The sequence below is a fragment of the Corvus moneduloides genome, chromosome 6 (genome assembly GCF_009650955.1).
Source record: "Corvus moneduloides isolate bCorMon1 chromosome 6, bCorMon1.pri, whole genome shotgun sequence".
In the NCBI taxonomy this organism is placed as follows: Eukaryota; Metazoa; Chordata; class Aves; order Passeriformes; family Corvidae; genus Corvus; species Corvus moneduloides.
In genome coordinates this window covers 36010961-36037106 of record NC_045481.1, presented here as the reverse complement: position 1 = coordinate 36037106, position 26146 = coordinate 36010961, and the positions used below count along the sequence as shown (strand labels likewise).

Below are 26146 nucleotides of genomic sequence, written 5' to 3'. Positions count from 1 at the left end.
GATGCAATTCCAGAGGGGCCTCGGCTTTCTTAACACTATCCCTGCAAGATCAGAAAACAACTCCATGCTCCATTTAGGTCATATGCCCCTGCTTCCACCTCTTCTCCACTTCCTGTTCGGGCTCAGTTAGGAGCTCCTTGCTCATCCACACAGGCCTCCCACCACCTGTACTTTACTTTCTACTTCTCAGGATGAACCTCTACTTAGGTCTTTCATGCAGAGACAAAGGTAACCCCCAAAAAAAACCTCTTCAGTAGAAGTTAGTCAACTCAAACAAATTTGAACTTTGCAGTGAATACTTCTCCAAACAATGAAAAAAAAAAAGCTCCATTTCAATCATATTGGTAAGAAATCAACTCCAAAATAACAATACACAACACTGTTCATGAAGTGTTTCCTTTCTGAACATCCTATGTATTTTTCCTGGTAATTTTCATTGTCCCAGTTGGTGTTTCAGTATAATCTCATTTTTCGTGCCTTAATTATACCTTATGGGTGCTTTTGAAACAGGCTTTGACTGACTCTTTAAAGGAACACAAAAAGTAGCTTTTAGGAGAAAGGTAATTATACAAAAATCAGTTGAAGCTCTTCTGCTAGGAAATAAGGCAGCTACTTAAATGCCTTAAGAAAGGAATCTTACTCATTAAATGTTGAATAAAAATAACTACAGTGCTTATGCTTCCAAGAGCTTTAAGTGATGGCTTTAAAATAAAGTAGTAAAGACAAGATGAACCAGGATCCATGCAACTTTTATTTTAATAATTAGACAAACACAGGAAAATTTGCAATAATCTATCAAAACTGTATCTTATCAAGAACCAGAAAGGTGTTTAAAAAACATTCACATTCAATTCAGGTTATGTACAAACCAGTGTCTGTAAAAAAGAAAACAGCAAATGCTTTGAGTGTAGAAGAATTCCATTCTAGTTCATGTTTCAACATTTCCAATGACCAAGTTACCACTGAGATGCAATCACAGTGCAGACGTGTTCCACAATCTATTAAACTTGTTTCAACAGCATTGTCAAAAGTAATTATTTAAATAAAACATTTTGATAAGTTTTGTTGAACAGTACCATCCATCCAAAATTTACTTCTGCGTATTTACTCCTTGACTGTACTAATGGCAGAAGAGTTGTCATCTACCGGTCCAGAGTACATGAATCTATATCTCCATAGGTACAGATATATATCTATATATCCAAGAAGCACCAGTCTCCTATGCCTGAAATAGCCCATGTCTGCTTTGTACATTGAGATCAGCCATTTTTACTGGAGCACAGCCCTTGATTTTTTTGGCTCAAAGAAGTCATCATCTACCCATCCAGAACTATCCTGAATGTGTTGCAGTATCACATGCTTACACCTTCAGGACACAGCTCACACAGATGACATTTGAATTTGAGTGTGACCATAATAGCCATACACAGATACGACAGTATCCTAAGCCTTTGCTGTAAGACCACCTTCCAGGGATCTCTCTTTCTTTGCCCTGGATTAAATCCCCCAACAGATGGAGGGAAAAAAAAAAAAAAAAAGAAAAAAAAAAAAAGAGACAAATGGAAGTGCCTAGATTTTAGGAAAGTATGTAATTTGTTATTATGTTTTCATATTTATATATTGAATTGAAGCTTAGTCAAAGAAGACCTATTGATGTAAGTTGAATGGGCAGAGAAAGCTACTGTGATAGCCAGTTTCAAAGTATGAACACTGAAACAGCCACACAACAGTTACCAGTCAATCTGCCTGAGCACAGAAGAGATGAATCTACTTTGGGTTACACAATAGTTCTTTCAGAGCTACAGTCTAATGTGCTGTCATTAACATACTAATTTAGTAATAATGGGAACTCTCTCAAAAACGCAGACTACTTATGAGAAATCTTTCAGTTACAACAATCTAACCAAGGTGAATCACAACCTCAAATTAGATCGGTGTTTCAAGACAAAGGAGAGAAAGTGACACAACCTTCACACTTGTGTAGTAACAACCCAAATGCAAACAAAAACTATTGGCAACTGAACCTTATTTGGACCTACTTTCTGAGATAATCCTTAGATGCAAGATATCATTTGAAATACAAGCTACTATGACTTGGCCTGAGAGGGCAAATTAGAAAATTTCATCTGGTTTTTGAAGGTGTACTTAAGACCTGGTAATAAGCAGTGTACTTTTAACATATAGTTGCCTATAAAAGCAAATTCCCTTCTGATTTTGAGATTCAAACACAAACTTGAACAGTTTCTGTGAAAAACAGTTTCTCCATCACTGTAACGCTACACCAGCTCAGAAATTAAAACTTCAGAGTAACAGAAGCAGCTCTGGGAAGTGGAAGACTGACAATTTAGTGTTTGAAGGTTCTGAGCTCTTCCTTAGGTTGTACATCTAATGCCCATTCAGGTATGTGAAAAGGCTTTTGTACATTTATACAGATTCTAAAGCAAGTCTTAATGGAGCTAATGCTCCCCTGATACATATTGAAGCCAAAAAAGAAATAAGAGAGATGGCTTCTGCATTTAAGTAACAACCCTTAACTGAGAGCCAGCTCAGATACACAAATGCCAGCGATGCCAACTCTTAGCAAACCTGTTCTATACAATGGAACTATAGCTGGGATGCCCAATAAAACACATGGGGGAATTTTCTTAGATACAATGCTCAGGAAAGGGACAAGTTACAATGGTATATAAACAACTCAAAGTCTTGTTAAAAAAAAATCCAAACACAAAAACCAACCAAAAAATGACGACAAAAATCCCAAAAATCCCTCACCAATTAACCTGTTTTAAGTCAGACTTCATTGCAACAAAATATGGAACAGTAATTTAAGCTAGAAAACACAAACAAGTTTGACTTGAAAAGTCACTGTAAGCAATTTTGATATAGTTAGTTAATTAATGCTATCCACAATGAATCAGCCCACAAATGAGATGAATAAAAGTACTTTAGATGACACAAGACAATGTACGTTATGAAAATGTAAATGCTAACACTACAGTTAACAAGTCATACTCCAAAAGACATACATTACCAAGGACAATCAAAGAAAGCCTTTCTTGGTTTTAAAGCAGATTTATATATCACAGCCTTTTTTCTTTATTTGGGCAATGGTTGGTGAGCATCTCTGATGTTTCAGTCCTTTGAATCCATTAGGCACTGAAACAAAACCCCAGGAAAAAAAAGGTAAAAGGAGCTAGTGTCAGGATTTTGACAGCTGCTCTACTTGGAAAGGACTCCAGTATCAAGATGCAAGTGTAATAGAATGCCCATCCACTCCCCATGGCTCCCAAGAAAAAACATTACTTGTACACCGTAAGAATTTATGGCAAAACCAACTTCATCTCATCCATCTCATTTCCAAGCAATTATTCATAAATGAGTTCTTTCAAATGAAGAAGAAATCAGAGGTTAGCAGTTTTAATGTTCAAATAGATTCTTCTTCTTGTAAGAAGTTCAAAATCTCCAATCTTCTTTTCAGTGATACTGAACTGTCCTTCATTTTGCCAATCACCAGTTCCTCATGAGAGGTAATTAAAGTGAAGAGGGTCACAAATTTTGCTCCTTGGTGACACTAAGCAATCTCTCACCTAACTTAAGTATCCTCACCAATAAAGACACTGCACAAAAAAAAAATCCTTGCCAGCCTGAGGTGTTAGATGGCTGAGTGACCAATACTCAGGTCAACAGAACTCTGAACCATATTTTTCATGAGCAAGAATTTCAGTGATGCATTAGAAGAGCTCCTAATAGCACTTTGATCTCTAGATCTGGCAAGCTAAACTCCATCTGGGATTGCTGCAAACTCCTACTTATCTCGTAAGAATGCCAACAGAAGGAACATCCACCAGTGATGCAGTCCGTGCTGTGTTGTTAGTGACTATTTTCAAACGCAGGATTTGAAACGGTGTTCTAGCAAAACGATTTGCAAGAGCACAAAGAGTAAGTCCCGAAATTGCTTTTTCATGCAGTTTATTAACCTTTTAGAATGTAAGATCCAAATTAGGACCTTATGATCCTCTACTGCCAAATAATTCAGTCCAAGTCTAAGCAGCTACATAAACTGGAGCAGGTGTACAGAAGGTGCACTCCATGCTTGAGAATACGAAGTACTGAAACCGAGAAGAGGCTCTAGTTCCAGTGTGGAAAAAAAAACAAAGAAAAAGCTTTTAAATTTACTAAACCAAACACACTCAGGCACAGAGGCTATGAAGTCATGGAGCACTCTTAGAGTGACAGTACTTTCTCCCTTTGTCCAATTGCTATGAAGTCCTTTCCCGTTACACAGTTGGGACTCCACTGTCAAAAAATCACTGCTGAAGAAGTCCAGATTGGGCTTGCTCTCTTCAAGCGGTTACAGGGACAGGTTCCATGTGATTTGTCAGCTTCCTCTGTTAACATCAAGGAAGTCCTGAGCACCTTTAGTGCTGTGAAAACAATCAGCCTGTGATAAGAGATCACATTGCTGGTGGAAGCATTAGCAATTTTCACACAGGCGGTCCTTACCAGAGATATGCATACCAGATTACCTCTGATATAACAGCACCTGGCTTAGACTGGCCATCAGGAAGAAGCCACTTTTACACAGGAAAATTCATATGGTGCCCAGTGCAGCAGTTGTCTCAGGAAAAAAAGCAAACCAAAAACCACCATCGGAGGAAGTTGAAATGATTCAGGCTTGGAATCTTGAGTATTTAACTTCAGTCTCGCTTGAGAACTGAGGGAAAACCATTTTTCCTCCTCCCAGATTTGCTACAAATATCCATTCCAGCATCATGTCTGCTAGATATAAAATTGATGGAATGCTAGCTGGTCCATAAAGGGTTGCACCAAATTATCTGTAGCAAAGTAAAAAACTAGCCCAAAGGTTATGGAGATTGGAAGAGCTGGTAAGGCCTTCTTAAAGATGGTAAGAAGCAGAAGTGTAAGGCACAGACCCTGAGGGGAAGGAAAAAAAAAACAAAACATGAAAAACATAGGGAGAAATTAGGGAACTCTGACAAGCAAAAGATTATATTTTATATATATATATAAAATAAAAAAATATTAATTCTACAGGTTATGTTTTATGTCTTCCTAAACTAAAGACTTAAGTGACAGATGTACAGCCAATGAAAATCACAGCTAAGGTCCTCACCAGCTTTCAGTCTGGCCCCCCAATAAACAAAATCAAAGACAAAACGCAGCAGCTACAACTTTGTCCCTGATGAACATTAGAAATTATCCCTATTATAATTTTACATTGTACTCACAATTAATATGGCTACAAAACATGCTAAAGTTGTATTCCAGTCCCCACTCGCTGTTGCAGAGGCTTTGCCAACAAGGACACTGTAGAAAATGAAGTCTCCTAAACCGAGCTTTACTCCTCCTGCAAGGTGAACGTATGGCAGCATTAAGTATCAGTCTACTAATATTACACATCAGTAATTATCAAAGAATAATTACATTTACATTAACTATTAACAAAACTTGCTAAAAATAACATTTAATTTTCAAAATTAGTACCACTCCTGAATCAAGCAATAACCTCCTGTGAAACAAGAAGGCTTAGAAATACTATACTACTCAATTAATTCACCCTTTAATTAGAATTTGCTTAAACTCCTATTTTCCTGGACATATATATGCAGTATATACAAACTGAGGTATCTGTAATTTTATTTGTGGAGGGGCGTCCACTTTTGGGTGTCTTGTCATATTCAACAGAATACGGAAGAGCAATTCCTTTAAACTGGCTGAGGGAGGGGAAAAAATAAACTCCCTGCAGATAATATTTTCTTTGCCAGTTAGAAACCCATACATTGCAAAATATTCCACTGCCTTCCCAATTTTCCTACCAAATTCTTATGAAGGTGGTTCTTAAAAGCACTTGTGTTTAAGTACAGAGCATATCACAGATGCAAAAACTCAACATACTTAGTCCAAAATGTGAGGATTAGGAAAATTCATTATCTCTTATTTTTAAATAGTAATTACCATCTTAGTGACAACTCTGGAAGCACAATACTCAGTTATTTCTGCAAGTACAGTAAGATTTTCTGAATGCCAGTTCACTTTCTGAGCTTTTAGTCCAAGATGTTAATTAAGAAAGGCCAACATCAGGTGACCAGCTGTTTTTATTTGGCCTATTGATTACTTTCCCACCTCACTACAGTCCAGCCCAACGTTCACTTTGGAGTTCCAAGAGGAACTAAGAACATCAAAACATAAGTGGATGCCTGGTTAATCATTGGGCGGGGAGGGGGAAAGGAAAAAGAAAATAAGGGAGAAAATGCATAAAAGAAAAAAGGCAACCCTACTCTCTTTCGACAGGCCTCCAATAAATGCCTAGAACAGTGTGTTCATTAAAAGCTCTTAAGCACTAAAACACCCTTTCACTGCTGAAACAGACCTTGGATGCTCCAAACTTCTAGTAAACTAATGCTGGCTGACAAGTCTGACTGGATCATTACTACTCACTGCAAGAATACAGGAGGGAGAAAATTATTAGCCTGGCTAGACAAGAGTTTTAGTTAAAAAGTTAACTAACTAAAATAGCCACCTTGCTAAAATTTTTGAATCATAATGTTATTTTTTTACGCTTTGGAAATTAAAAACGATTTGCAGCATGCTGAATTTGGACTTACTGAGACAAAGTAAATTTTAAAACTGTTCTTAAAGTAGAAGTCTCTGTATTTTTAAACAGAGGAGCACCTGATAATCAGAGGAAGTAGCTGCAACTGCTAAAATATGGCAGTTTCACATGGGGAGAGCAGTTTATTAGACAGGCACACCCTAATTTATTTAGAGTTTTGCAAATTTAATAGCAGCTTAAACTCCAACTGGAAACCATGAGTCTGTTAAAACAGGTATCTGAATATTGATATCATACACTCTAAAAAGATACTTCACCTTAGCTAGATGCTGGAAAAAACTAAGCAAGCCCATTGCATTCTGCATTCATTCCAGTCTCCAATCAGGTTTTAAACATTGCTTCCTACCAAGTGGATTACAGTAGTTTAATCTTGAGGCAAAAACACCTGGTAGTGACTGCATTTACAGGGCCTAAAATCCAGAAGAGGTGATACACAGCAGAACACTGCATGAAAGAGACAAAGGCTAATGCAACTGACTGTGTAATGGTCTGAAAACAGATTGTGCAACAAAAGTTTTGAGTCTGTGTATCAAACTAAAGAACATTTTGGCCAGTATTACTCCTGCAACAAAACGAAATGCTACCAAAAAGCAACACCATTATTCCTATGATGCATATCAGTATTGATCTTGAGCAAGAGCATCTCTTCAGCTTGCTATTAGCTCACAGAATCCTGTCTCTGTGCACTCAGGATGCCTGACTGACTAGCTTCAGATTAAGTAAGCTTTTCAGACACAACAGTCCATACTCACGTTCTTCAGGGTCTTCACTTGTTTGAGAGTTACTGGGTAGAGCCTGAACAGCAGCACGTGATTCAGGTGTTGATTCAATGGGTCCTATTCTGTTGTCCCTTTGTTGCTGCCATTCCTGACTAAAGCCACCATCATCTGCTTCAGCATCTTCATTCTGGGTCTGGCTTGCCGGAGCTCAAAGGAAGAAAGGCATGTGCCAAAAACGTGCCTTCTAAAACTTAAAAGTCTCTCCACATTCAAGATCATAGAAGAGCAAGACAAAAAGAGATATTCCCTAATACTTAGCAACATCTAACACTAGCAGACATCCTCGCAATCACAAGACATCCTCACTTAGGATTTTAATATTTACTTAAACAATCAGGAGTCAATGTACACTCTGCAGTCACAGCATCTACACGTTGCACTCAAGTCCTAATATTCAGGAGTACATCCACATGAAAGTGGAAGTTCTGTGGTGACCTAACAAAGATCACAATTTAAGGAATAAACTCTCATCTAATATTTAATTAGCTTCTTTAGTCAACATTGACAGCTTAATTTTTCAGTAAAATAGAAAACTTACTGAAAGTTACATATACATGGACGCTTTCCAGCGTGTTAAATTCAGAAACTGCACTCTGCCTTAGTTACACATATCAATAAACAAACGCCATGTTTTAAACACTGTCTGCATAGCCAAAAGGGCTAGGCATATTTCTGTCTGATACAAATATAAATGAGTTGGTATTATACTATATCATCCCAATTTGACAAGCAGTTGAGCTCACTTAATAGTTTTATACTGAGAGTCATTTCAACACCAACATCCCAGATCCCAGAAACATGAATGCATGAATATTAACTGCACAATGAGCAAACATTTTTTCAAGTCTTGACAGATTCATCATTCTTAATTAGGCCTCTATGCTTTCACTCTTCTACAGCACCCAGGACTCTTAAAAAACTGGAAGACATGTATCCATAAAGATGTATTCCAATAAAGTGAAAGGTTTGTCGAAGCAAAACTTACCTTGTTTATTGTAGGTGGAGTTTTTTGGATTTTCCGTTGAGCTTCTGGATCTTCCTCAGCCATGTTCACAAGCCATATCATTGTTGCTATCAAAAAAAATCCAAACCACAACAGCATAGCTAATTGTATCTTCAGATGTATGCAATTCTGAGATAGCGTTAGCATCAATCCATTATTTCTCATTTTTCATAGGGTTTTTTGATACAACTATCTTTTCCAACAGGCAATTTTACCCTCATTAAAGCACAGTAATATCTGGAACACAGCCAGTACCAACTACAACACATTTACAGAAACTGGTGAATAAAGTTTTATTCCTACCAGATTTCAAAAAAAAAAAAGGCAACAGCTGTTCCCAGACAAATTACTTCTACATATGAGGCTCGCTCTGAAAATCAACAATTTCTTTACTTATTTTCATTAATCAGTTCCTTTATCTGCAAGTAAAAAGGTCTCTTAACACTGTTACAGAGCTATGTCAATTCAGAGGCAGTATCTGCATCAAAGTTAATTGTTTTCTGCCTCCACCATCACAAAAAATTCTCCAATTTGGAGGTAACCAAATGTTGTTACAAGTAAAAGGTGTGTTTTAATTCAAGGTCTCAGTGTTAACCTCTCCTCTCACAAAAGAGAGTAACAGGCAGCTATGCCATGTTTTACTGATAATCGTGCAAGAGTGATAGATAAAGAGCCAGTGACAGATAAAGAAAGCCCTCCCCTTTCTCCACTGTAAGCTTTCCCTGAAGTGGCCGGTTTGCAGCACACTTCCTGCTTCCAAATACAGGCCTGTCTGGAGCACCAGTAGCATAATGACTTACGATTAGCCTCTTTTACTGTTATCCACAGACTACAACTAGCAACATGGAACTACAGAAACAGGGGAATTACGTACTAATTGATACACAGGTCACAACTGCAAGTTTAATTCAATAGGTTATTTTTCATAACTGCTTATCAAAAATCAAAAAAGAAGCTTATCAAAAAGGACAAGCTCTTGAGAAAACAGTCACACAAACCTTTTTCTAGCAATTTCTCACACTCCTTATACTAAGACACAGGTTATTTAAGGACTGAAAGCTGGAAAATATTTTCTGAAAACAAGTGCTCCCTTTGAACAGGCTTAATTCATAGCCTAAGGACATACTATTTCGTCCAAAACAAGGTCTGTTACCATTCTTCCTGTTTGTCTTTTGGAACACAACATGCTGGTTTTTATCTTGAAATGTCTCAGTCAGATGATGTTCCACATTTCTGAGTCAACAGTGAAACGAAAACTGAGGCCCAAGTGAACAGATCAAGCATTCCAGCTAAAAAGCATCTTATTAAAACCCAGAAAAATGAGAAAATTTCTTCAGATGAGTGGGTGACTGCAAGCTTGAAGAATTTAACAGAACGTACTTACAGGAGTAAATAAGTGCTGGAAAGAGAGTTTCATTTCTCTCTTGAGCTGTTTCAACTAGCATACGAAGAGGACCTTTAGGACACAGGACAGCAACCAAATCTGAAAGGAAGAGTGAACAGATCTTCCATCCCTGCATGACACAGTTTAAGTTTTTTCTATAACACTTGGAGAGACTTGTAGCAAGAAAATGCATCCTGAACACAGACTTCAAAGACAGCCTTTGGCCACAATTCAGTATCCTACAGGAATGCTTTTTAAAATTCTCAGTTGTGCAACCTATTTTACATATCACTGTAATATGCATACAAATTTTAAAACATAATATTCCTCACTTAAGATATTATGTAACTACAAATGTATCTGTGCCTATATGTTGACCTGTGAATAATTCAAGAAAGCTACTCTCCAACTAACATCTTGGAAATACCCAAGCTTACTTTCTATTAGGAAAGCTTTCCTGTAACCTAAGTTTAACGCTAAAACACAACAGGTGAGGCTTACTTAATTCCTATGAAGCAGGTATATCTGGGTAGAGAGCTCTAACACTGCTACTACTTCCACACTTGTCCACTCACCAGATGTCTTTAAATGAATTTGAATCTAACACTGAAAGGAACAGCTGACTTGTCAGGAGCTGTGTGTTGCTCAGAGGAGGCCTTCTGCACCTGAGCCAACTGCCCTGGCACCACTGCTGATTCCACTCAAAGAATTCTTGGTGTGGGGTCACAGGCTTTGAAAACTTATATCCCCTTCACTCAAAGCAACTACATCATGGTCTTGGAAGTTGATCTCAAGAGTAATTTTGTTCTGCTATCAGTGAATAAAGGCTGAACGCTCGGAGCACTCAAGATTTGTTCCAGTTGTATGAAGGGTGGAAATGGGGCATAGGGATGGGAAGATTTTCTTAATGTGCTTTGTGATCCATGAGCATACACACAAGGGACAATTTTCCTCCTCCTGAAGAAAGAGAACACTTAAGGAGTACACTGATGTATCAGAGCTAATCAAATCTTATTAACCCCTGCACTTATATCTGGACAGATTCTCAGTTGTTATCATGATCAGTGACTTTGAGAGTACACATTCAGCACACCTACACGCTTCCAAAAAAATTCAACTTAAGAGCACACCTTCACTTAGCTGTAATGTTTTAATTGTGTCTAAGCAACTGAATTTTAGTCTTTTAGTCTGGAAATTAAATCAGTATTTAGGATACAGTGATCTTCTTACCAAGTGCTCAGTGCCCCCTAAAGCTTTATGGAAAAACTACATCTAGGTTTCTGTCAGCCATCATTCTGGAAAAGAGCAGTATGCAACAACTACAATGAATAAAAAAAAAAAAAAAAAAGCCAAGGAAACAGATCTCACAACTATATACTTCTAAATATAAAATGACTTTGAGCAACACAAACTGCTCGTAATCCTTCCTTCCTTCTTTCTCACTGTATTACAGGCATGGATCAGATTTTTGAGCAATTCATAGTTGGGCGGATCTATATTTGTATGGGACTGTACAGAAACAACAAGCTCCTAAAATTCTGAATGTAAAAGAGTTTCCAAAGATCTTGGGAAAATGGGAAGCTGAAAGTTCTCCAACCTTCACAAAAAAGATCAAAATGGGTCTCTCTCATCTCCTCCTCTCTTGAATTACTTCAGTTCTCCTCCCCGGAGAATCTAGAGAGTCCAGGAAACAAGGAAGATGGATCATACAGTAACACAACGCCCTCAGCTGCAGGGACTGATCTCAGTTTAGGATCATGATCTTATTTATGAAGTCTGTAATCACCTTATTTGCTGCTTTGGGATGATACCCACACACACACACAACACACACACAATTTTTTTTTAAGGTCTAGTCAGACAAGTGGAAAAGTCAGGGAATAAAAGAAATTCCACCACAGGACCTGTGACTGTGCCTTGCTCCCAGACTTACCATACACTGAAATGACAGCCAGGATAAGCCATGCAGTCCACTCAGGAAGATACTTAATGAACACCAAGGCCATGAGAGCGCTTATCATAATGAGATATGCCTGCTGGGAGCCGGAAGAGGACCCTTCCAATGGATACAAATCATTCCCACAACACCAAAGTTCCAGATCATGAGTGCCACCGTAATGTAGTCCATGGCAACATTATATGTCTTAAAAACCTCGCTAAAAAAAAGGAAAATAATATAGACTGCATTTGCTTGAAACAATGGAAACAAATAACAGATGAAAACATCAGAATATCTTTAAAAAAATTTCATATTCAATGTACTGGCATAAATGTAAAATTCTTTCTCCAATTAGTACTTAACGATTCTTCACAATGGGATTAATTTTGCCAGTGTTTGCTTCACACCAACTCTTTTCCTCTTCTGAAAATTTTCCTTAATGTTCTATTTCCTTCTTAATCAAAGCAAGGGAAAGGACATTACTGCCATAAACATTTTGATTATACTCAGAACTTTTAAAAATCAGGATAATCAGAACTTGTGAGGTTATAATGAATCTTTAAAGGCCACAAAGATCCTCTCTACTTACATGCTGCCTGTGGAATGATTTGCTAACTTTAAAGAGAACACAATTTATTCCATTATTCCACACACACACTGAAGTAAAAAGCTTTATTTTTGGATGAACCATGTCTCTGTCACACCAAATACTATGAACTAATTAAGACCCTCAATAAGTAAAACCAAAATAGACAAATGTCATCACCAAGTCACAGGTGATTTCCTGCTGACTCAGGGAAGAAATAGTTGTGATGGCTTTTTGCAGAATCTGCTGCTACCAACTCCATCAAGCCACTAAGAACCCTACATTGGCATAATACTTTCCTCCAGGAAATTTGTCTTCTGCAGCTGTCAGTTGACCTTTGAGAGTACAGTGTTAACAGGATGTCCCTTACTGTCATCGTGTATAATTGGCCTACAAACTCCCTCACTCTCTGAGCCTCTGGCAAAAGGAAGCCAGCACTGCTGTGAGGCAGGAAGGACAGATAAAGGAATTGCCTTGTACTTCAAAAGCCATTGTTAGGGTTAGAGCAACTACTGACCACAAAAAGCATCACAGATCACTTTTAGCAAAAATCTGTGATTGAAGGGAAGACCACATTCTCCTTCCAGACAACAAATTAAACAAGCTTCTTCAAAGAGAAGTGTTTGTCATCAACTGGCATAGAAACATACAGAGTATAATAATTTAATGGCATAACTCTAGTTACAAACCCTAAGGAGGCTGCTCATTTTAGACAACACTGAGTATTTTGGCTGAATTTTCTTGATGTCTGGACAAGGGCATGCTTCCAAATTTGAGAAGAAAAGCACTGATTATATTTTGGTGAGATAGTAGATTCTTTTCAGCTGACTCTTTTCCACAACTCCCATGCAAAGAGCCTTTGCATATACAGCTAACAATCAAAGCCATGATGTAAATAACTGCCCTTGAGTCATATGTCAATGAAAAATTAAGTTAACAGAAGACATGCCAGCAGAACAAGCTCCTCTGTGCAAGATATGCTTATTCTGATAAGCAAGATGTGCTTATTCTGGTGATGCATGTGATGGACAGCTTCTGTACCTAATCGGATGCACTATAAACCCATAAATCACACTCTCTCTTACGTGTACTCTATCAGCCTACATAAAACTAAAAATTTATTGCAATAAGCTTAATCACTATCATTCCTCTTAAGATTCAAGGCCTTGTTCTAAAATAAATACATACATAAAGTGATACATGTAAAATAGCATATTAATACTTTAGTTTACTTACCCCAGATAGATGAATGAGAAAAAGAAAAGCAGCAAAAGAGAAGAAATGATAAGCCAACCATGGATCACCTGGAGAAGAAGATAACAACGCAGATGTTTTTAGACTTATTTTAAATTTAGTGTCTATTAAAAATGCTTCTAAGGTTATTTTTCCTTTTGTTTAAAGCAAGAAAATTATTTTAAAAAATCTCTCTCTTTGGTTGTTGCTACATTCATGTTTACCCCATGCGCACTGGTGTATTTCACTTTACACTTAAGAATTTTAAGTGCTTTGTGGACTTTCAGTAGATGTTCTTTAGCTCTACTGAAAACAACTGCTTGAATATTTTTAGACCATTTTGATACCAGTGGCATTATAACATAGCAGAATCATGAACACAGATGGAAAACATGATTCACTTTTGTTCTGCTCTGATTTCAAATAATTTTCAGAATGCAGTTACAGAATTAAATGCTGGAACCCAGAAAAACCTTCAGTGCTTATCTGTTGAAATGCCATCAATGAATGACTATATAAGGATTTCTATATTCTCTATCAGCCATCTATAGACATAATCCCTAATTTTGATATGAGGGCAGACATACATGCCCAACAATTTAATAAAAAACCCTGTTGAGTGTTGTATTCAGCAGGGACACTTAAAGATTTACACCTGGAAATGACAAGCACTTAGACTTTATGCTGACAGAAGTGCACTCTTGTAGTACTTATCATGCAAAATGAAAAAACCCAAACTGAAGACCCCTTTAACTCCAGTAATCTCTTAACATCTCTTAACTGAGAATGAACATGTATTTGTCCAAGTCCCAGCAGAGAATCTCTTATACAAAACCTGACCCAGTATTGCAAGTACACAACCTGTCAGAAGCAATCATCAAGGAATCAAAGCTACATAAGGAATCCTGCTTTGTACAGACACACTCAGTGGAAAATTAACTGGCTAAATTAGCTATATACGTATACCAGATCAAAGTATTCAGAAACTGTTAAAAAACTGTTATCTCTTTGTCCTCTTCTTAAAGATGTGTAGTAAAATGCATCTTATGCTATAGTTCTTAGAATATTTAGCAAAAGTTAACTTAAAATTAAAGTCCATATGCAGACAGAGTAAAGGAATCACACTTACATGATGCAACCAGGACTTTCTGGCAAATTAAGAATCCAGCCATTACAATTAGTAATTTAGCACATTGAGTCTAATGCTAAATTTTTCATGGGCATTTTTAAAATTCTCAGCCATTTTTGAAACATTCATTCTCCTCCTTCACACTCTCTCAAAAGAGGTTCAAATTTAACTTTCAACCTAATAAAACCAGTAATTTAACTTCCTAATCTAAGAGATTGGCTTTTGCTAGTACGTTCTCAAAAAGACTTAAGAAATCCCCACGTGTAATAAGCACGGTGCCTATAAAGATGCTGCAGGAAAACTGCCAAAGTATCTGTCTTGGTACATCAAACTGCCACCACTCACAGAAAGTGGGAGAACAAACTGTTCCAAAGGTGAATATTGGTAGGTATCGACTGAAACAGAACCAAATTTTCCAACAACTTGTAAAGCTACTAAGTAGGGACCTAACAAGAGTAACTTTATTCCTCTGTAAAATTACTTGAAACTATTTTAAGAAAACAGCAAAGAAAGCTATCTCATGACTTCTACCTGTAGTTCTTCTATTTGTAATATAAGCTCTTAAACTCTTATCACTTAAAAAAATAAAGTGTATAGTAATGTTTCATCCTAAAAAATAGTAAATGCTAACAGTGTCAAACACCAAGGCCATAGACCAGCAAACTTCTACATACACCTTGCATAACTACTGTCAGCAGAACTAGAGGAGGCACTTTCAAGAGTTCACCTAAGATGGCATTTTACACACAGATGTTTACTTTATTCTCAGTATGTACCTCATTTACTATAGCATTTTCCAGATCACCAGTCTCTTCTCTTACAAGTGACTTTTCCAACGTACTTCTTGTAAGTTTTGCTTAGCAGGTTACCACAACAGGTTTTTTGCCTTCTCATTAAAGAATTTTCATTCTTCATTTAACAACAGCTTCAACACTAACTGATTGCTGGTACAAGTTTCGCTTTACAACTTGAATAAAAATTAAGGATGGATTGCAGGATGCAGAGAATTAAAATGAACTACAGCAGTCAGATTTTGGTTAGGCAGACTGAAACAATGAAGAATGCAGAGAATGATAAATTAAAAAGAAAAAGCTAATCAAATACAATCCGCTTCAAAGATGCTGTTTCTGGTTAAATTGAGGAGCTAGAATCAGGATCATGCTTAACATATTGTGCAGGACAACCACAGGAAACTAACAACAATGAAGCTGAAGTAGTATTTCCTTTCTTCAAAAGAGTTTTCAGATAAAAATCTTGTGAAGATAAGCAAATTATCGCTACTGGATGAAGACCTAATGTTCTTTCATGATAAATTTCATTCCCCGTAATCTAGACTACAATCTACATATAGAACTGCATGTAAAATAGAACTCAATGGACAGGTAGCTACAGTTCACAGCATTCTGATACATCAGCATAGAACTACTCTGTTAGGAGATCTAAAAATAAGTTAATTATTTAGTGTAATTAGCATAAAATATAACCACAGGACATTTCTGGTATCTAATAATTCTAATTTTTAGTAGAAAAAGTATTTTTGTAAGGAAAATGTGCTGTGCTTTAAAAGATCAAGAAGGAAACCAGAAATGTAAAATGCTTAGTAAAAACTAGGTGATGCCTTGAGCATCTGAGGAGAACCAACTGGCTACTAAGGAATCCAGCTACAGTAGCACTGTAGTTGTTTGGCTTCATTAGAATGAAAAGAACTGCCAGTTTAATAACACTTTGTCAGTTCAGATGTAACACCACACTATGATAAAAGTGAAGGTCCATTCTTTAAAAATCAGTATTCCACCATGTATGTCGAGTCAGGCAAAAATAATTTCTCCAGTCACTCCACAGATAATTTATAAAGGGATTTCACCCACAGACATGAAGACCAAAACCATTGTTCCCTCTTGAAAACAAAATGAAATGAAGCAAACCTCTGAATCCCACTACTTGGTTTACAACTGTGAAACAGACTAAAGGTTCTGGCTGCATACTGAGAAATTTTATTAGGCTAAGCCTTGTCAAATGATTATTAAGACCAAAACAAACAAGGAATTTTCATGGACAACTCCTCCCATGCAGGTGACATTGCAATTAATTATGCTAAGCCTGGACTTGCTTAGATGACATCATTACATGACTGAAGCCTTCCACAAAGAGCCTTAGAGTCTCTGTGTTTGCCGTAAGAATACTGCCTGGTCTGTACAGCCATACATGCATCACACTGATAGGAGACGTCTGTACTGGGGACAGGGTGGGAGAGGGGAGCCCTCAAAGTACGACCAAGTCTGTCCTTTGTATTTCTTGACCACAGAAAGATTTCAGTGCATGAACATTTCAAAAGAATAGAAAGCAATGTCACCCTATTTCTAACTGACAGAACAGATAGCAGCGATAGCACTGGGCCTTTTGCCCTGCTTTGTGTCAAACGAACAGAAGCCACAAAATTGAAACAGTGAATTAAATCACCAATTCTGCTACTTTTGCTCACTCATCCTTGATAAGCCTTCATTTTGTTCCATTCTCTAAATAATCTGTACTAACAAATAAAGCTAGCAAAGCTACTCACCTTGTAGCACCTGTACTTGTAAAGCACAACCAGGAGGATGGTCATGACAATGATAACGCTGATCATGATGGCCGCATTAAGAATAGAGTTCAGGGCTCTCTGTCCTACTGTCTCTGTCTCTTCTGTGAAAGGAGTGTAGATGCTACAAAAACAAAAAGTCAACTGAAATGACACTGAATGCACAGATGTTTCTGGTATGTGAGGCCAACATCAAACAAAATTGCAGTAATCTTTTATTTCAGAGCTGTAGAAGCAACATCTATTTTCTACTAAGGCAAAACTTGAAAGGTGGCATAGTATCATACTAGGCAAATCTGAATTCCTTAGAAGACCTGCATGTCCTACATTCTTAGATTACTACTGTTACCTGCTTTGTAAAGCAGATAAAGCCTGCAACTGCCCGCTGTTCAATACGGCTACTCCCATGCCATGTTTCACTGCCACTCTCCCATGCCACCACTCGTGCTTGCCAGTGCAGCTGGAGTTTCACTTATGGATTCACCATGAAAGGCTCCCTGGTGATTTCAACAAAACAACATACAGGCTCAACTCACTCTTTCCTAAAGAAATACAACCTCCTGGGCCAACTACTTCACTGTGGGGTGGGAAGGCGAGGCAGGGAGAAAACACTATAAATAAAATCTCAAAAAAATAAAATTCTTTGATCAACAACTTCTAAAGTAAAGAACTTCATGTTTTATTGAAACAATTTATGACATGCTTGTATTATACAAACATTTCAAAGCCAAACACACTTTGAATCATTTTGTCTAAATGTTTTCACAGTGGAACATTTAGACTGACTTTTAAGGTCCATTCCAACTCCTTAACATTCTGTGATTCTATGGCTTGCTGCAGTTTCTGACAGGCTCAGTGTTCTTCCTTTGCTCTCTTTCTCTCAAATCAGCTTTCACTTGAATTGGGTTTTTTTTTTTTCAAAATTAATATTTTACCAAAATCTAAAAAAAATCTACAGAGACATCTGCCAAGGAAGTTTCTATAACTTCACCAGAAGTGAACCTCTTGAAGTTATATTCCCCTTGCATTTGAATTTCTTTATCAAATAGCATGGGCAAACCAGAACATGGCATATATGTTATTTCATTTACACTAGTAGTTTTGCTACTTTTCCAAAATGCTTGTACTCTCGCATAGTACACATGAAATGGCTTTGGCTCACAACTGAGTTTATTTTATAAATACTACAGAGTATGATGAAGTATTAAAATGAGGACTAGGATTTGAATTAAGCAGTAACAACCAAGATATTATCCCACAAATGTCAACAGTACCCCAAAGAGAAGAGTCTGGTTTCTGGAAGGAAGAGAACAGAACTATCTTTGGACTGGAGAAGGAGAAAATGGAGCCAAGAGGAAGTTCACTGCTTGAATCAGATGCCAGCAGAAATGGCAGTTTAAAGAAATTTATCTAAGTCCACTAGAAAGATAGGGAAAAATATTGATACATACAGCTGTCCATCCTTGCGTGTATAAAAGCTGACAGACTTGATAGTTGCAACAACGACCACCATGCAAAGTGTGACAGGCACAAACAGCATAATCACATGTTTTGCCCCATATTTCAGTGTTAGCTCTTCATCTTCTTCTTCATCTTGCTCCACCACTCGCTGAATGTTGTTTTGTGGCTGCCCATTAGTCTCAGACTCGGCATTGTCATTTCTTCTGCGCTCACTATTATCATGGCGACGTCTTTCACTGTTGTCATTCTGCAATACATAAAAACCAGCTTCCTCAGCAACTCTCCACAATCATGTGCTGATACATTAAGCTTAAGATGACCCTGAGGAGGAAACATGTAAGATAGTATTTACTACCAAGAACACTTGCTACAGCAGGGATTTGAACAGTACTAATTAATTGCATCACAGTTATTAAAAGAATGGGAGCACAAGGTCACGTTAGAAACATTTACATTAAAAACACCAACAGTCAAAAGTAGGCTAGTTGCATCTAAGAGCCTGTGTCACCTTTCCTTTAAACAGAATTTCAAAAGGTGAATAAAGGCATCTTTTTCCCTTGGTTCAAACCACAGTTGGTAAAAAGATGCATGACAGTAGAACGCCTGTAACTTGACAAGAATTAACTGTATTGACCCTTAAGAATAATGCCAGACAGACATTTATGATCCCCTCTCCATGAAAATGGCAAGAAAATGTCTACTTCCTTTACTATGTTACTGCCACTACAGCACACTAAGTAGAATATATATTAAAATGGCCTTTCATGAGGTATTGTGTTCTCACATTTTTAGTAAGAATGACACAGAAATGGTGATGAAACTCAGGTAATTCTCAGTCTTTAGAGTGCTATTTGATCCCAAAGTTTTAGCGTGGTAAGTCAAGCACGCAGATTCTTTCTTCTTTCCCAAGGAACCTACAGCCACATCCTTTCACTGACATTGAAGGAATTCCACCACTCTTACCAATAAATATGGAAGAGCTTCCTGTCCTTCCTAATACTGAAACATGAAGGGCATAATACATGAAACATCAAGGGTATAATTCAAACACCAAGACAGTGGTAAACTTCCAATGGAAGCAAAAGCACAAACTGGGATCACCTACAAGTAAATGATCAGGCCTGCACTCCAAGCTCCTTGTGTCACAAATCTTTTGTACCCTCTTCAAGAAGCCCCAAGAGCAGGGAGCATTCACCTTTCATATGTTGTGTGCATATACAGAGGACACAATATGTGAGTGTTCTACGCTTTACCTGTTCTGGACTACAAAGAAACAAAACCATTATCAGGCACTCTAAACAAGCACTAAAATGTGACAGTTCATACAGAACACTAGTTTTTTTAGTGTGTTACCACGTCCAAAATCAGTGCCGTACTGTTCAAATTCTAGAGGTTTAATATAGGAGATAAAGAAATAATTTTGTAAGGAATCAAAAATCTTTATCTCATTTCTTCTGCACTGCTTCATGCTAAGTGAAGTAAGTTGACTAAGTGCACTAAAGCAGCATTAGATTAAAATGTACAACAAACTGAAGGAAGATACCTTTTGCAATACCTTTAAAATATCACTCAGTTTCCATAAAATTGATCTGGACATAAGACAGGGCACTGAAAATAACATAATTTGTTTTTCCTTAAGCATTTTTACTCAGGTAGTTTGTTTCCTTAAATGTGCAATGTTGAAGTCCAATTACCTGATCTCACTAGCATTTCCAAACATAACTGCTGACTTGTACCTCATTATTCACTGCAGTTTTTCAACAAATCAATAGCAATTTTAGAGATTCTTTCTACAGAATTTTCCCAGCCCCACCCTCAGAAAAGCGAAGACGTTAAGTACACACTCAGAAACTCAGTGGGGTTTTTAAAAGCACTTAAGTGATTAAGGAGCACAAGTCCCTGGACTTTAAACTGTAAATACTGACACTGCTAAAACCCTGGTTGAAGCTTTACAACTTCCCCAACTCATGAAAAATTTGCTTTTACAAAGCAGTACAAAGTAACAATATGCACCAAATGCTCTGCCTATTTCTTCCCTTTTTTTGTGATATCCTCAGGAACAAGCTCAGCAGAGTTTCAAGATCTGTCTTCTAAGAAAATCTGTTTCATTTTTCATTAAGGAAATGGAACGTAAGAGGAGAAATAAAACCCAAACTAAAATAGTCTAAATTAAACAATTAAAACTAGGACACAACCAGATTTTTAGAGTTACAAGTTTTAACCTTAGTTTGAATTTAGTATCATTTACTTGAAATATGCCCTGAAAAAGATGGTGGGTTCAAAATTATTTCTTACTTAATGAAAGATTTATTATAAATCACTTGGCATCTTGTATAAAGTCCTCGCATACAATTATTGAAAGTCAGATAGAAATGGGAGTATGGGAGAATGCAAATAAAGAGATCATGTTTAATTAACCTGAAATGCTAGCTACAACTAAACCCATTTCTGTACAGATTACAGCAGAAATGTAACATTTTTCACTTGGATAGTAAAATACTTCATTTCTCTCAGTCTACAAGAGGACACCAATACACTTAACCATCTAAATAAACTACCTAAGATAATCATAAGTAACACTATAGCGGAGATGAACAGAGCCTTGGAACGCTGCACAAGCGGAGCAGACTGAGTATTAAAGTTTCTGCACACTTGCTGAATGCGTTGCTTTTTCTCTGCTGTAATAACAGTCTTGCACGAGGGAGCACTTACCCCATCTCTGGAACAGAAATATACGAAATAAATTAAAAATCTACAGCTTCACAGAGAAGACACAAAAACAGCTAAAGGAAAAGCCTGATCAACTAAGAACACCACTACAAAAACCTGTATTATCAAACAAAAAGAGAAAAACTGCAAAAATTAGACCTACATGTGTTATTTTATTCCCTTCACTAGTAAGGGACAAAGACACCAAAAAAGACCTTTACATACTAAAACACAGTGCATGAAAATCAGATCAGCATCAAGAGTTACATGAGTTATTCTCTAATTTGCAGTTAAAGCTAGAAAATAAGTTGTCCTTTCAGGCTACTAAAGTGTAGCTAAACGTGACATGCGCGTGCCCCACTGCTTAAAAGAACAAAGTGCACTTATATCCTACCTGATCAGTATTAAACAGAGCAGAGGCCATGGACTCTTGCTGAAGTGGAAGCAAAGGAACAGACTCTTCACTTTCCTCAGACATAGTTAAAAGTGAAAACTCTGAAGCTAAAAAGTCAGTAACACCTGTTGTAACACCGTAAGCAAATGTAAGTTATGAACTACGCGCTTTCAGGTGAATAAACAACATCAGAAGCAAATGATAGTGTTTTTTCCCCCTATCGGGAAAATAGTTAATAGCAAACCCAGACCAATGCTGCCCCTGAACCAAGAGATAAAGACCTAGCATATTAGCTAAGAAGTTTTTAGTTATTAAATCCAGATTTATCCATCAGGAGCAGACCACCATTACTGACAGTGGGCATGGACTTAATCAGTTCTCACATACACCACTGATGTTAAAAGGTCATTATGCAGTGGCAGATACTGAAGACTGGGCTGAACTCTTTGTGTGTGACTACAAGAAGAGATGGCAAATTATAGCACTTAGTGATTTCACATGCTGACTGTTAGCCTCAGAAGCTAGTATACTTAAGCAGGAAAGGGCTTTAGTAGGTATGTACAAAAACAAAGTAGATGTGTAAAGGGGAGAAACATCATTACAACTTAGTATCAAAACTACAGTTACTTAATCATGGAAAGGAAAAGCGTAAGTGGCAATTATTCATCAGTACAGTCTGTTAGTGAGAAGAAAATAGAACCCCTTGCTGGTAAGGAGCATCACCAAGTTATATGTAAGGATGGTGAGCCCACAGTTTATCTGGCAGAAGTGTTCAATAAAAATTAATCTCTCACCTGTCCAAGAGGAAAATAAACCTTTTTCATTCCCTCTGAAGTAAAAGGAGAAAGGATGCAGTAGGAAAGTTCCCACTTTTCTGTTTTAATTTTTCAAATGTTCTATATTTTTACTGATATAGCATGATGCTTGTCTGAGGACTTTTCAAAATTCTATTTAAACTGCTCAATTGTATAGAAGAGTTGAAGCAGGAATCACAACATTCTCTTGAATTACTGCCACAGACATGGCTACAAGTGGCCCAGCCTCACAAGAGCATTTCTGTCACAAGGAAACCTGATATTCAAGAGCTGTAGCAGGAACAAAGAACAGTGTGCCAAGTCTAAGAGCCTGAGCACCACACCCAAGTAGATCATCTAAACCTGATTTTACCAAAATACATATAGTACAATGGTATAATTTTAGCAACAAGTATGCACTTAGGTCTTTCAAAGCACTCACATAAAATTTCATGTTTTGAGTTCCTCCTCCCCCAAAACCTCAAGAACCATGCGAGCACCTTGAGAATTATTCACAAGACCAGACAGAGCTGTTCTTCCTGCAGAGGAACAGTCCTCCAGCAACAGCAATAACAAAACCCAGGCTTCAAGCTCTACCTAGACTAAAATTAATTCTGTGACTGAGAAACCTGTGAACCAAGCAAACCACAGCCAGGCTAGATCAAGAGAGCTCATTAAATCCTGTAAATGTCAGTGTTTGATACCAGTGTTCTACCCCATTCTTTTTTTTTTTTCCTCCTTGATGGCTTGGTCACTCCAACACCTCTTTAAACTGGGCAAGTCTTATCTGTACATAAAAATTAGTTTCGAACATCAGATAGTTTTGCAGCATATTTCTTTTGGCACTGCTTATCACCACAACAGTTCAGAAAGATAAAATTAATCCCAACAAACTATTCATCCCCATTTAACTGCTACCAGGTAGTAAAATTGTTTGTTACATACGGTGTTGCTGAGGTGGGTATCAGGGAAGTTTTCTGTCAGCTGCCCATGCTGAAACTGGGGTAAATGCGCAGACAGCTCTGTCATTGGGACAGTCCTCTGGGAATCACTTATTTCCACTCCAAATGGACTTTTCCTCTTGGGATGCTGAAAGGAAAGAGATGTGTAAAAAGCCTTTGTTCTTAACATGACCAGGTTCTCCCTCCCCTCCCTACTCCAATCTCTGGAGTTCACATAGACCAAAGACAACCATTTTGTATCTAACCATGATACCAGACTGTATCACATCTACTAAGAGGTAATAATAGGGATTTTCCAGCACAAAAATAAGAGCCTCTTAAGTGTTATCAAATTAGTTCATCAGCTACAGAAGTCAGACAGCAACAAAACTAATAATTCAAGCAGTTCTCCATTTCTTTTTGTGCAATAAATGAGAAGCACTCCACACTTGCTCAGAGCAAAACTTCCATGATTTTATCTCATCAGAGCACAATGGTTCCAGGTTGTTCAGTTTTGGATTGCTGATAAATTTAACAGTCATTTTCAAGGATGACTGAGTTACACTTGATTATTTAAAATCCAGACATATCCTTAACACTGTGACGCTCGCTGCAAGAGTATCACAGAGTACCTAAGTGCTACACAAGACAGTATTTCAGCTGAGCCTCAAGAACTAACATGCATTCAGTTCCCCGTGTGTACCAGCTACATCTACATAAACATGCCACGTGTAACAGCTTTGTATGTTCTTCCATAAGAAATTCAGATAACAAAATTGTCCTACACTAACTGCGTGAACATGCTCCATAACAAGAGGGGATAAAGCAAGATAGGGGTAAGAGGAAGTTTGACTGACCTAACTAAATATCAGGAAAGAACCCCATAATTTTAAAAGACAATGAGCAGGCCTAGATAAATAATAGGCTTGGTTACACAAAACATATATAATGAATACACCTCAAGGGTGGAGTGCCAGTCCATCCCAAATGGCTCTTACTCCTACCTTGTGCCAACTCCAGCACTCATCAGTCCCCCTTACAGTAAATTTTACTCACTAAAATGGAAGAAAACAAATCCAGGAAAACAATAATATTTTTCTGCTGTTTTAGAATACTCAGCGAATGTACTGAGGGATCAGTACGGAGGACATCACCAAACAAAGCCTCTCACTTTTGGCAGCAGCAAGACACAACTGTTGCAAGAGAGTATCTTACTTAGAGAGATAAGCCTATTTTCATAAATAGAACAGAAGCTGTTTCTCTATTTACAAATAAATATGTATCGAACAAGACTAGGGCACAGTGCTTACTAACTTCAGCAGCTAACTTAGTGAAGCTCACACTGAAGAGCCAATAGGAAGCAATACCAATTTAACAAGTCTAGTGGGAGCATACAAACTGTTTGGAAAAAGAAAGTGAATGTAATATTCACTACAATAGCTCCCTTCCACTTTTGCTACTAAAAATAAGGCACATCTAATTTAATATATAATTTAAATGTAAGATTAGATGAAAATAAATATGAATTACATTGCTCTTTCTTTTAAAATTTTACTCTAATTCTTTGGTTGGGCTACAGAATAAAACCAATGATGCTTCAAGGCTGCTATTGGTAGAAATTCTCAGTGGCAGGGCAACCACAATGGAAAAAGCTGAGAATTTTCATCCAGATGTGGACTATCAGAACGAGACTTTTCACATAGCAGCATGTCAAAATTCTAATTAAACTACTGGAGAGAAAACCAAAATGAAACACCAATCACAAAATCCTACTTTACAGACTGGTAAAGAAAACCACCAGAAACTCACCAAACAAAAAACCTTCAGCTACTGAGGAGCAGAGAGAACCAGAAGACAGGAAAGAGTAACTGAGGGAAGAGTTACTCCAGAGTTTGAATGACAGACCTCAAAATTTATGATTTGTTAAAACAGTTTCTTTTGAAAACTCAAGAGCTCAGAAAATGGATTCAGGACATCTTCCCCAACAACTTTATTTAATATTTCTAAATAAATGAAATTTGTATTTGAATCATAACTATGAATGAATGAAATCTATAAATGAACTGCGCATAAATGGACATAAACTAAAACTTTGCTTGTTTTACCTGAAAAGGACTCACCAAGACATTTTTTTCTAATGAAGCTGTTAATGTTAAAATAGCCTGTCTAAAAAAGTTCCTCCTTGCTTCCTTTGGCTTTCCTAGGTCAGAACAACGGGAGTTACAACTGTCGCTGTCATGCGCTTACATTTAGCCTAATAAACAGAGGTGACACGCAAGTAAGCTCCTTGCAGGAGAGAAAGCAAAGCAAGTATCGATCAGACAAACGCGGCGCGGTTAACCCCTGCTTTCTCCCTCAAGTGAACAGCAAGAAGCAGCTGCCACCGCTTTGGGGGCACCCCCGCCGCCCCGCGGAGCCCGCCCTCAGCCCTACCCCGGCCCGGAGCAGCCTCGCCGCAGCCGAGGCACGGGGGTCCCAGCCCCTGCGAGGCCTCCGCAGTGCTGGGGTTGCGGGTGAGGCCCCGGCCCGACCCCACTCGGTGTCACCAGCTGCCCAGGCCCAGCGCAGCCACACCGAAGCCA

General features: G+C 37.7%; 1 protein-coding gene across 1 annotated transcript; it reads right to left on the bottom strand.

The window, feature by feature from the left end:
- Positions 1 to 728: 728 nt before the first annotated feature.
- PSEN1 (presenilin 1) lies at positions 729 to 26146 on the bottom strand. The gene is given in 14 exon segments (XM_032111076.1): positions 729 to 4935; positions 5250 to 5368; positions 7387 to 7560; positions 8399 to 8425; positions 8428 to 8484; positions 9801 to 9899; positions 11734 to 11839; positions 11842 to 11956; positions 13562 to 13629; positions 17248 to 17389; positions 18717 to 18973; positions 21830 to 21868; positions 23569 to 23712; positions 25998 to 26146. Coding segments are annotated over 13 exon segments (1443 nt in total). The 5' UTR covers positions 23653 to 23712; positions 25998 to 26146; the 3' UTR covers positions 729 to 4779.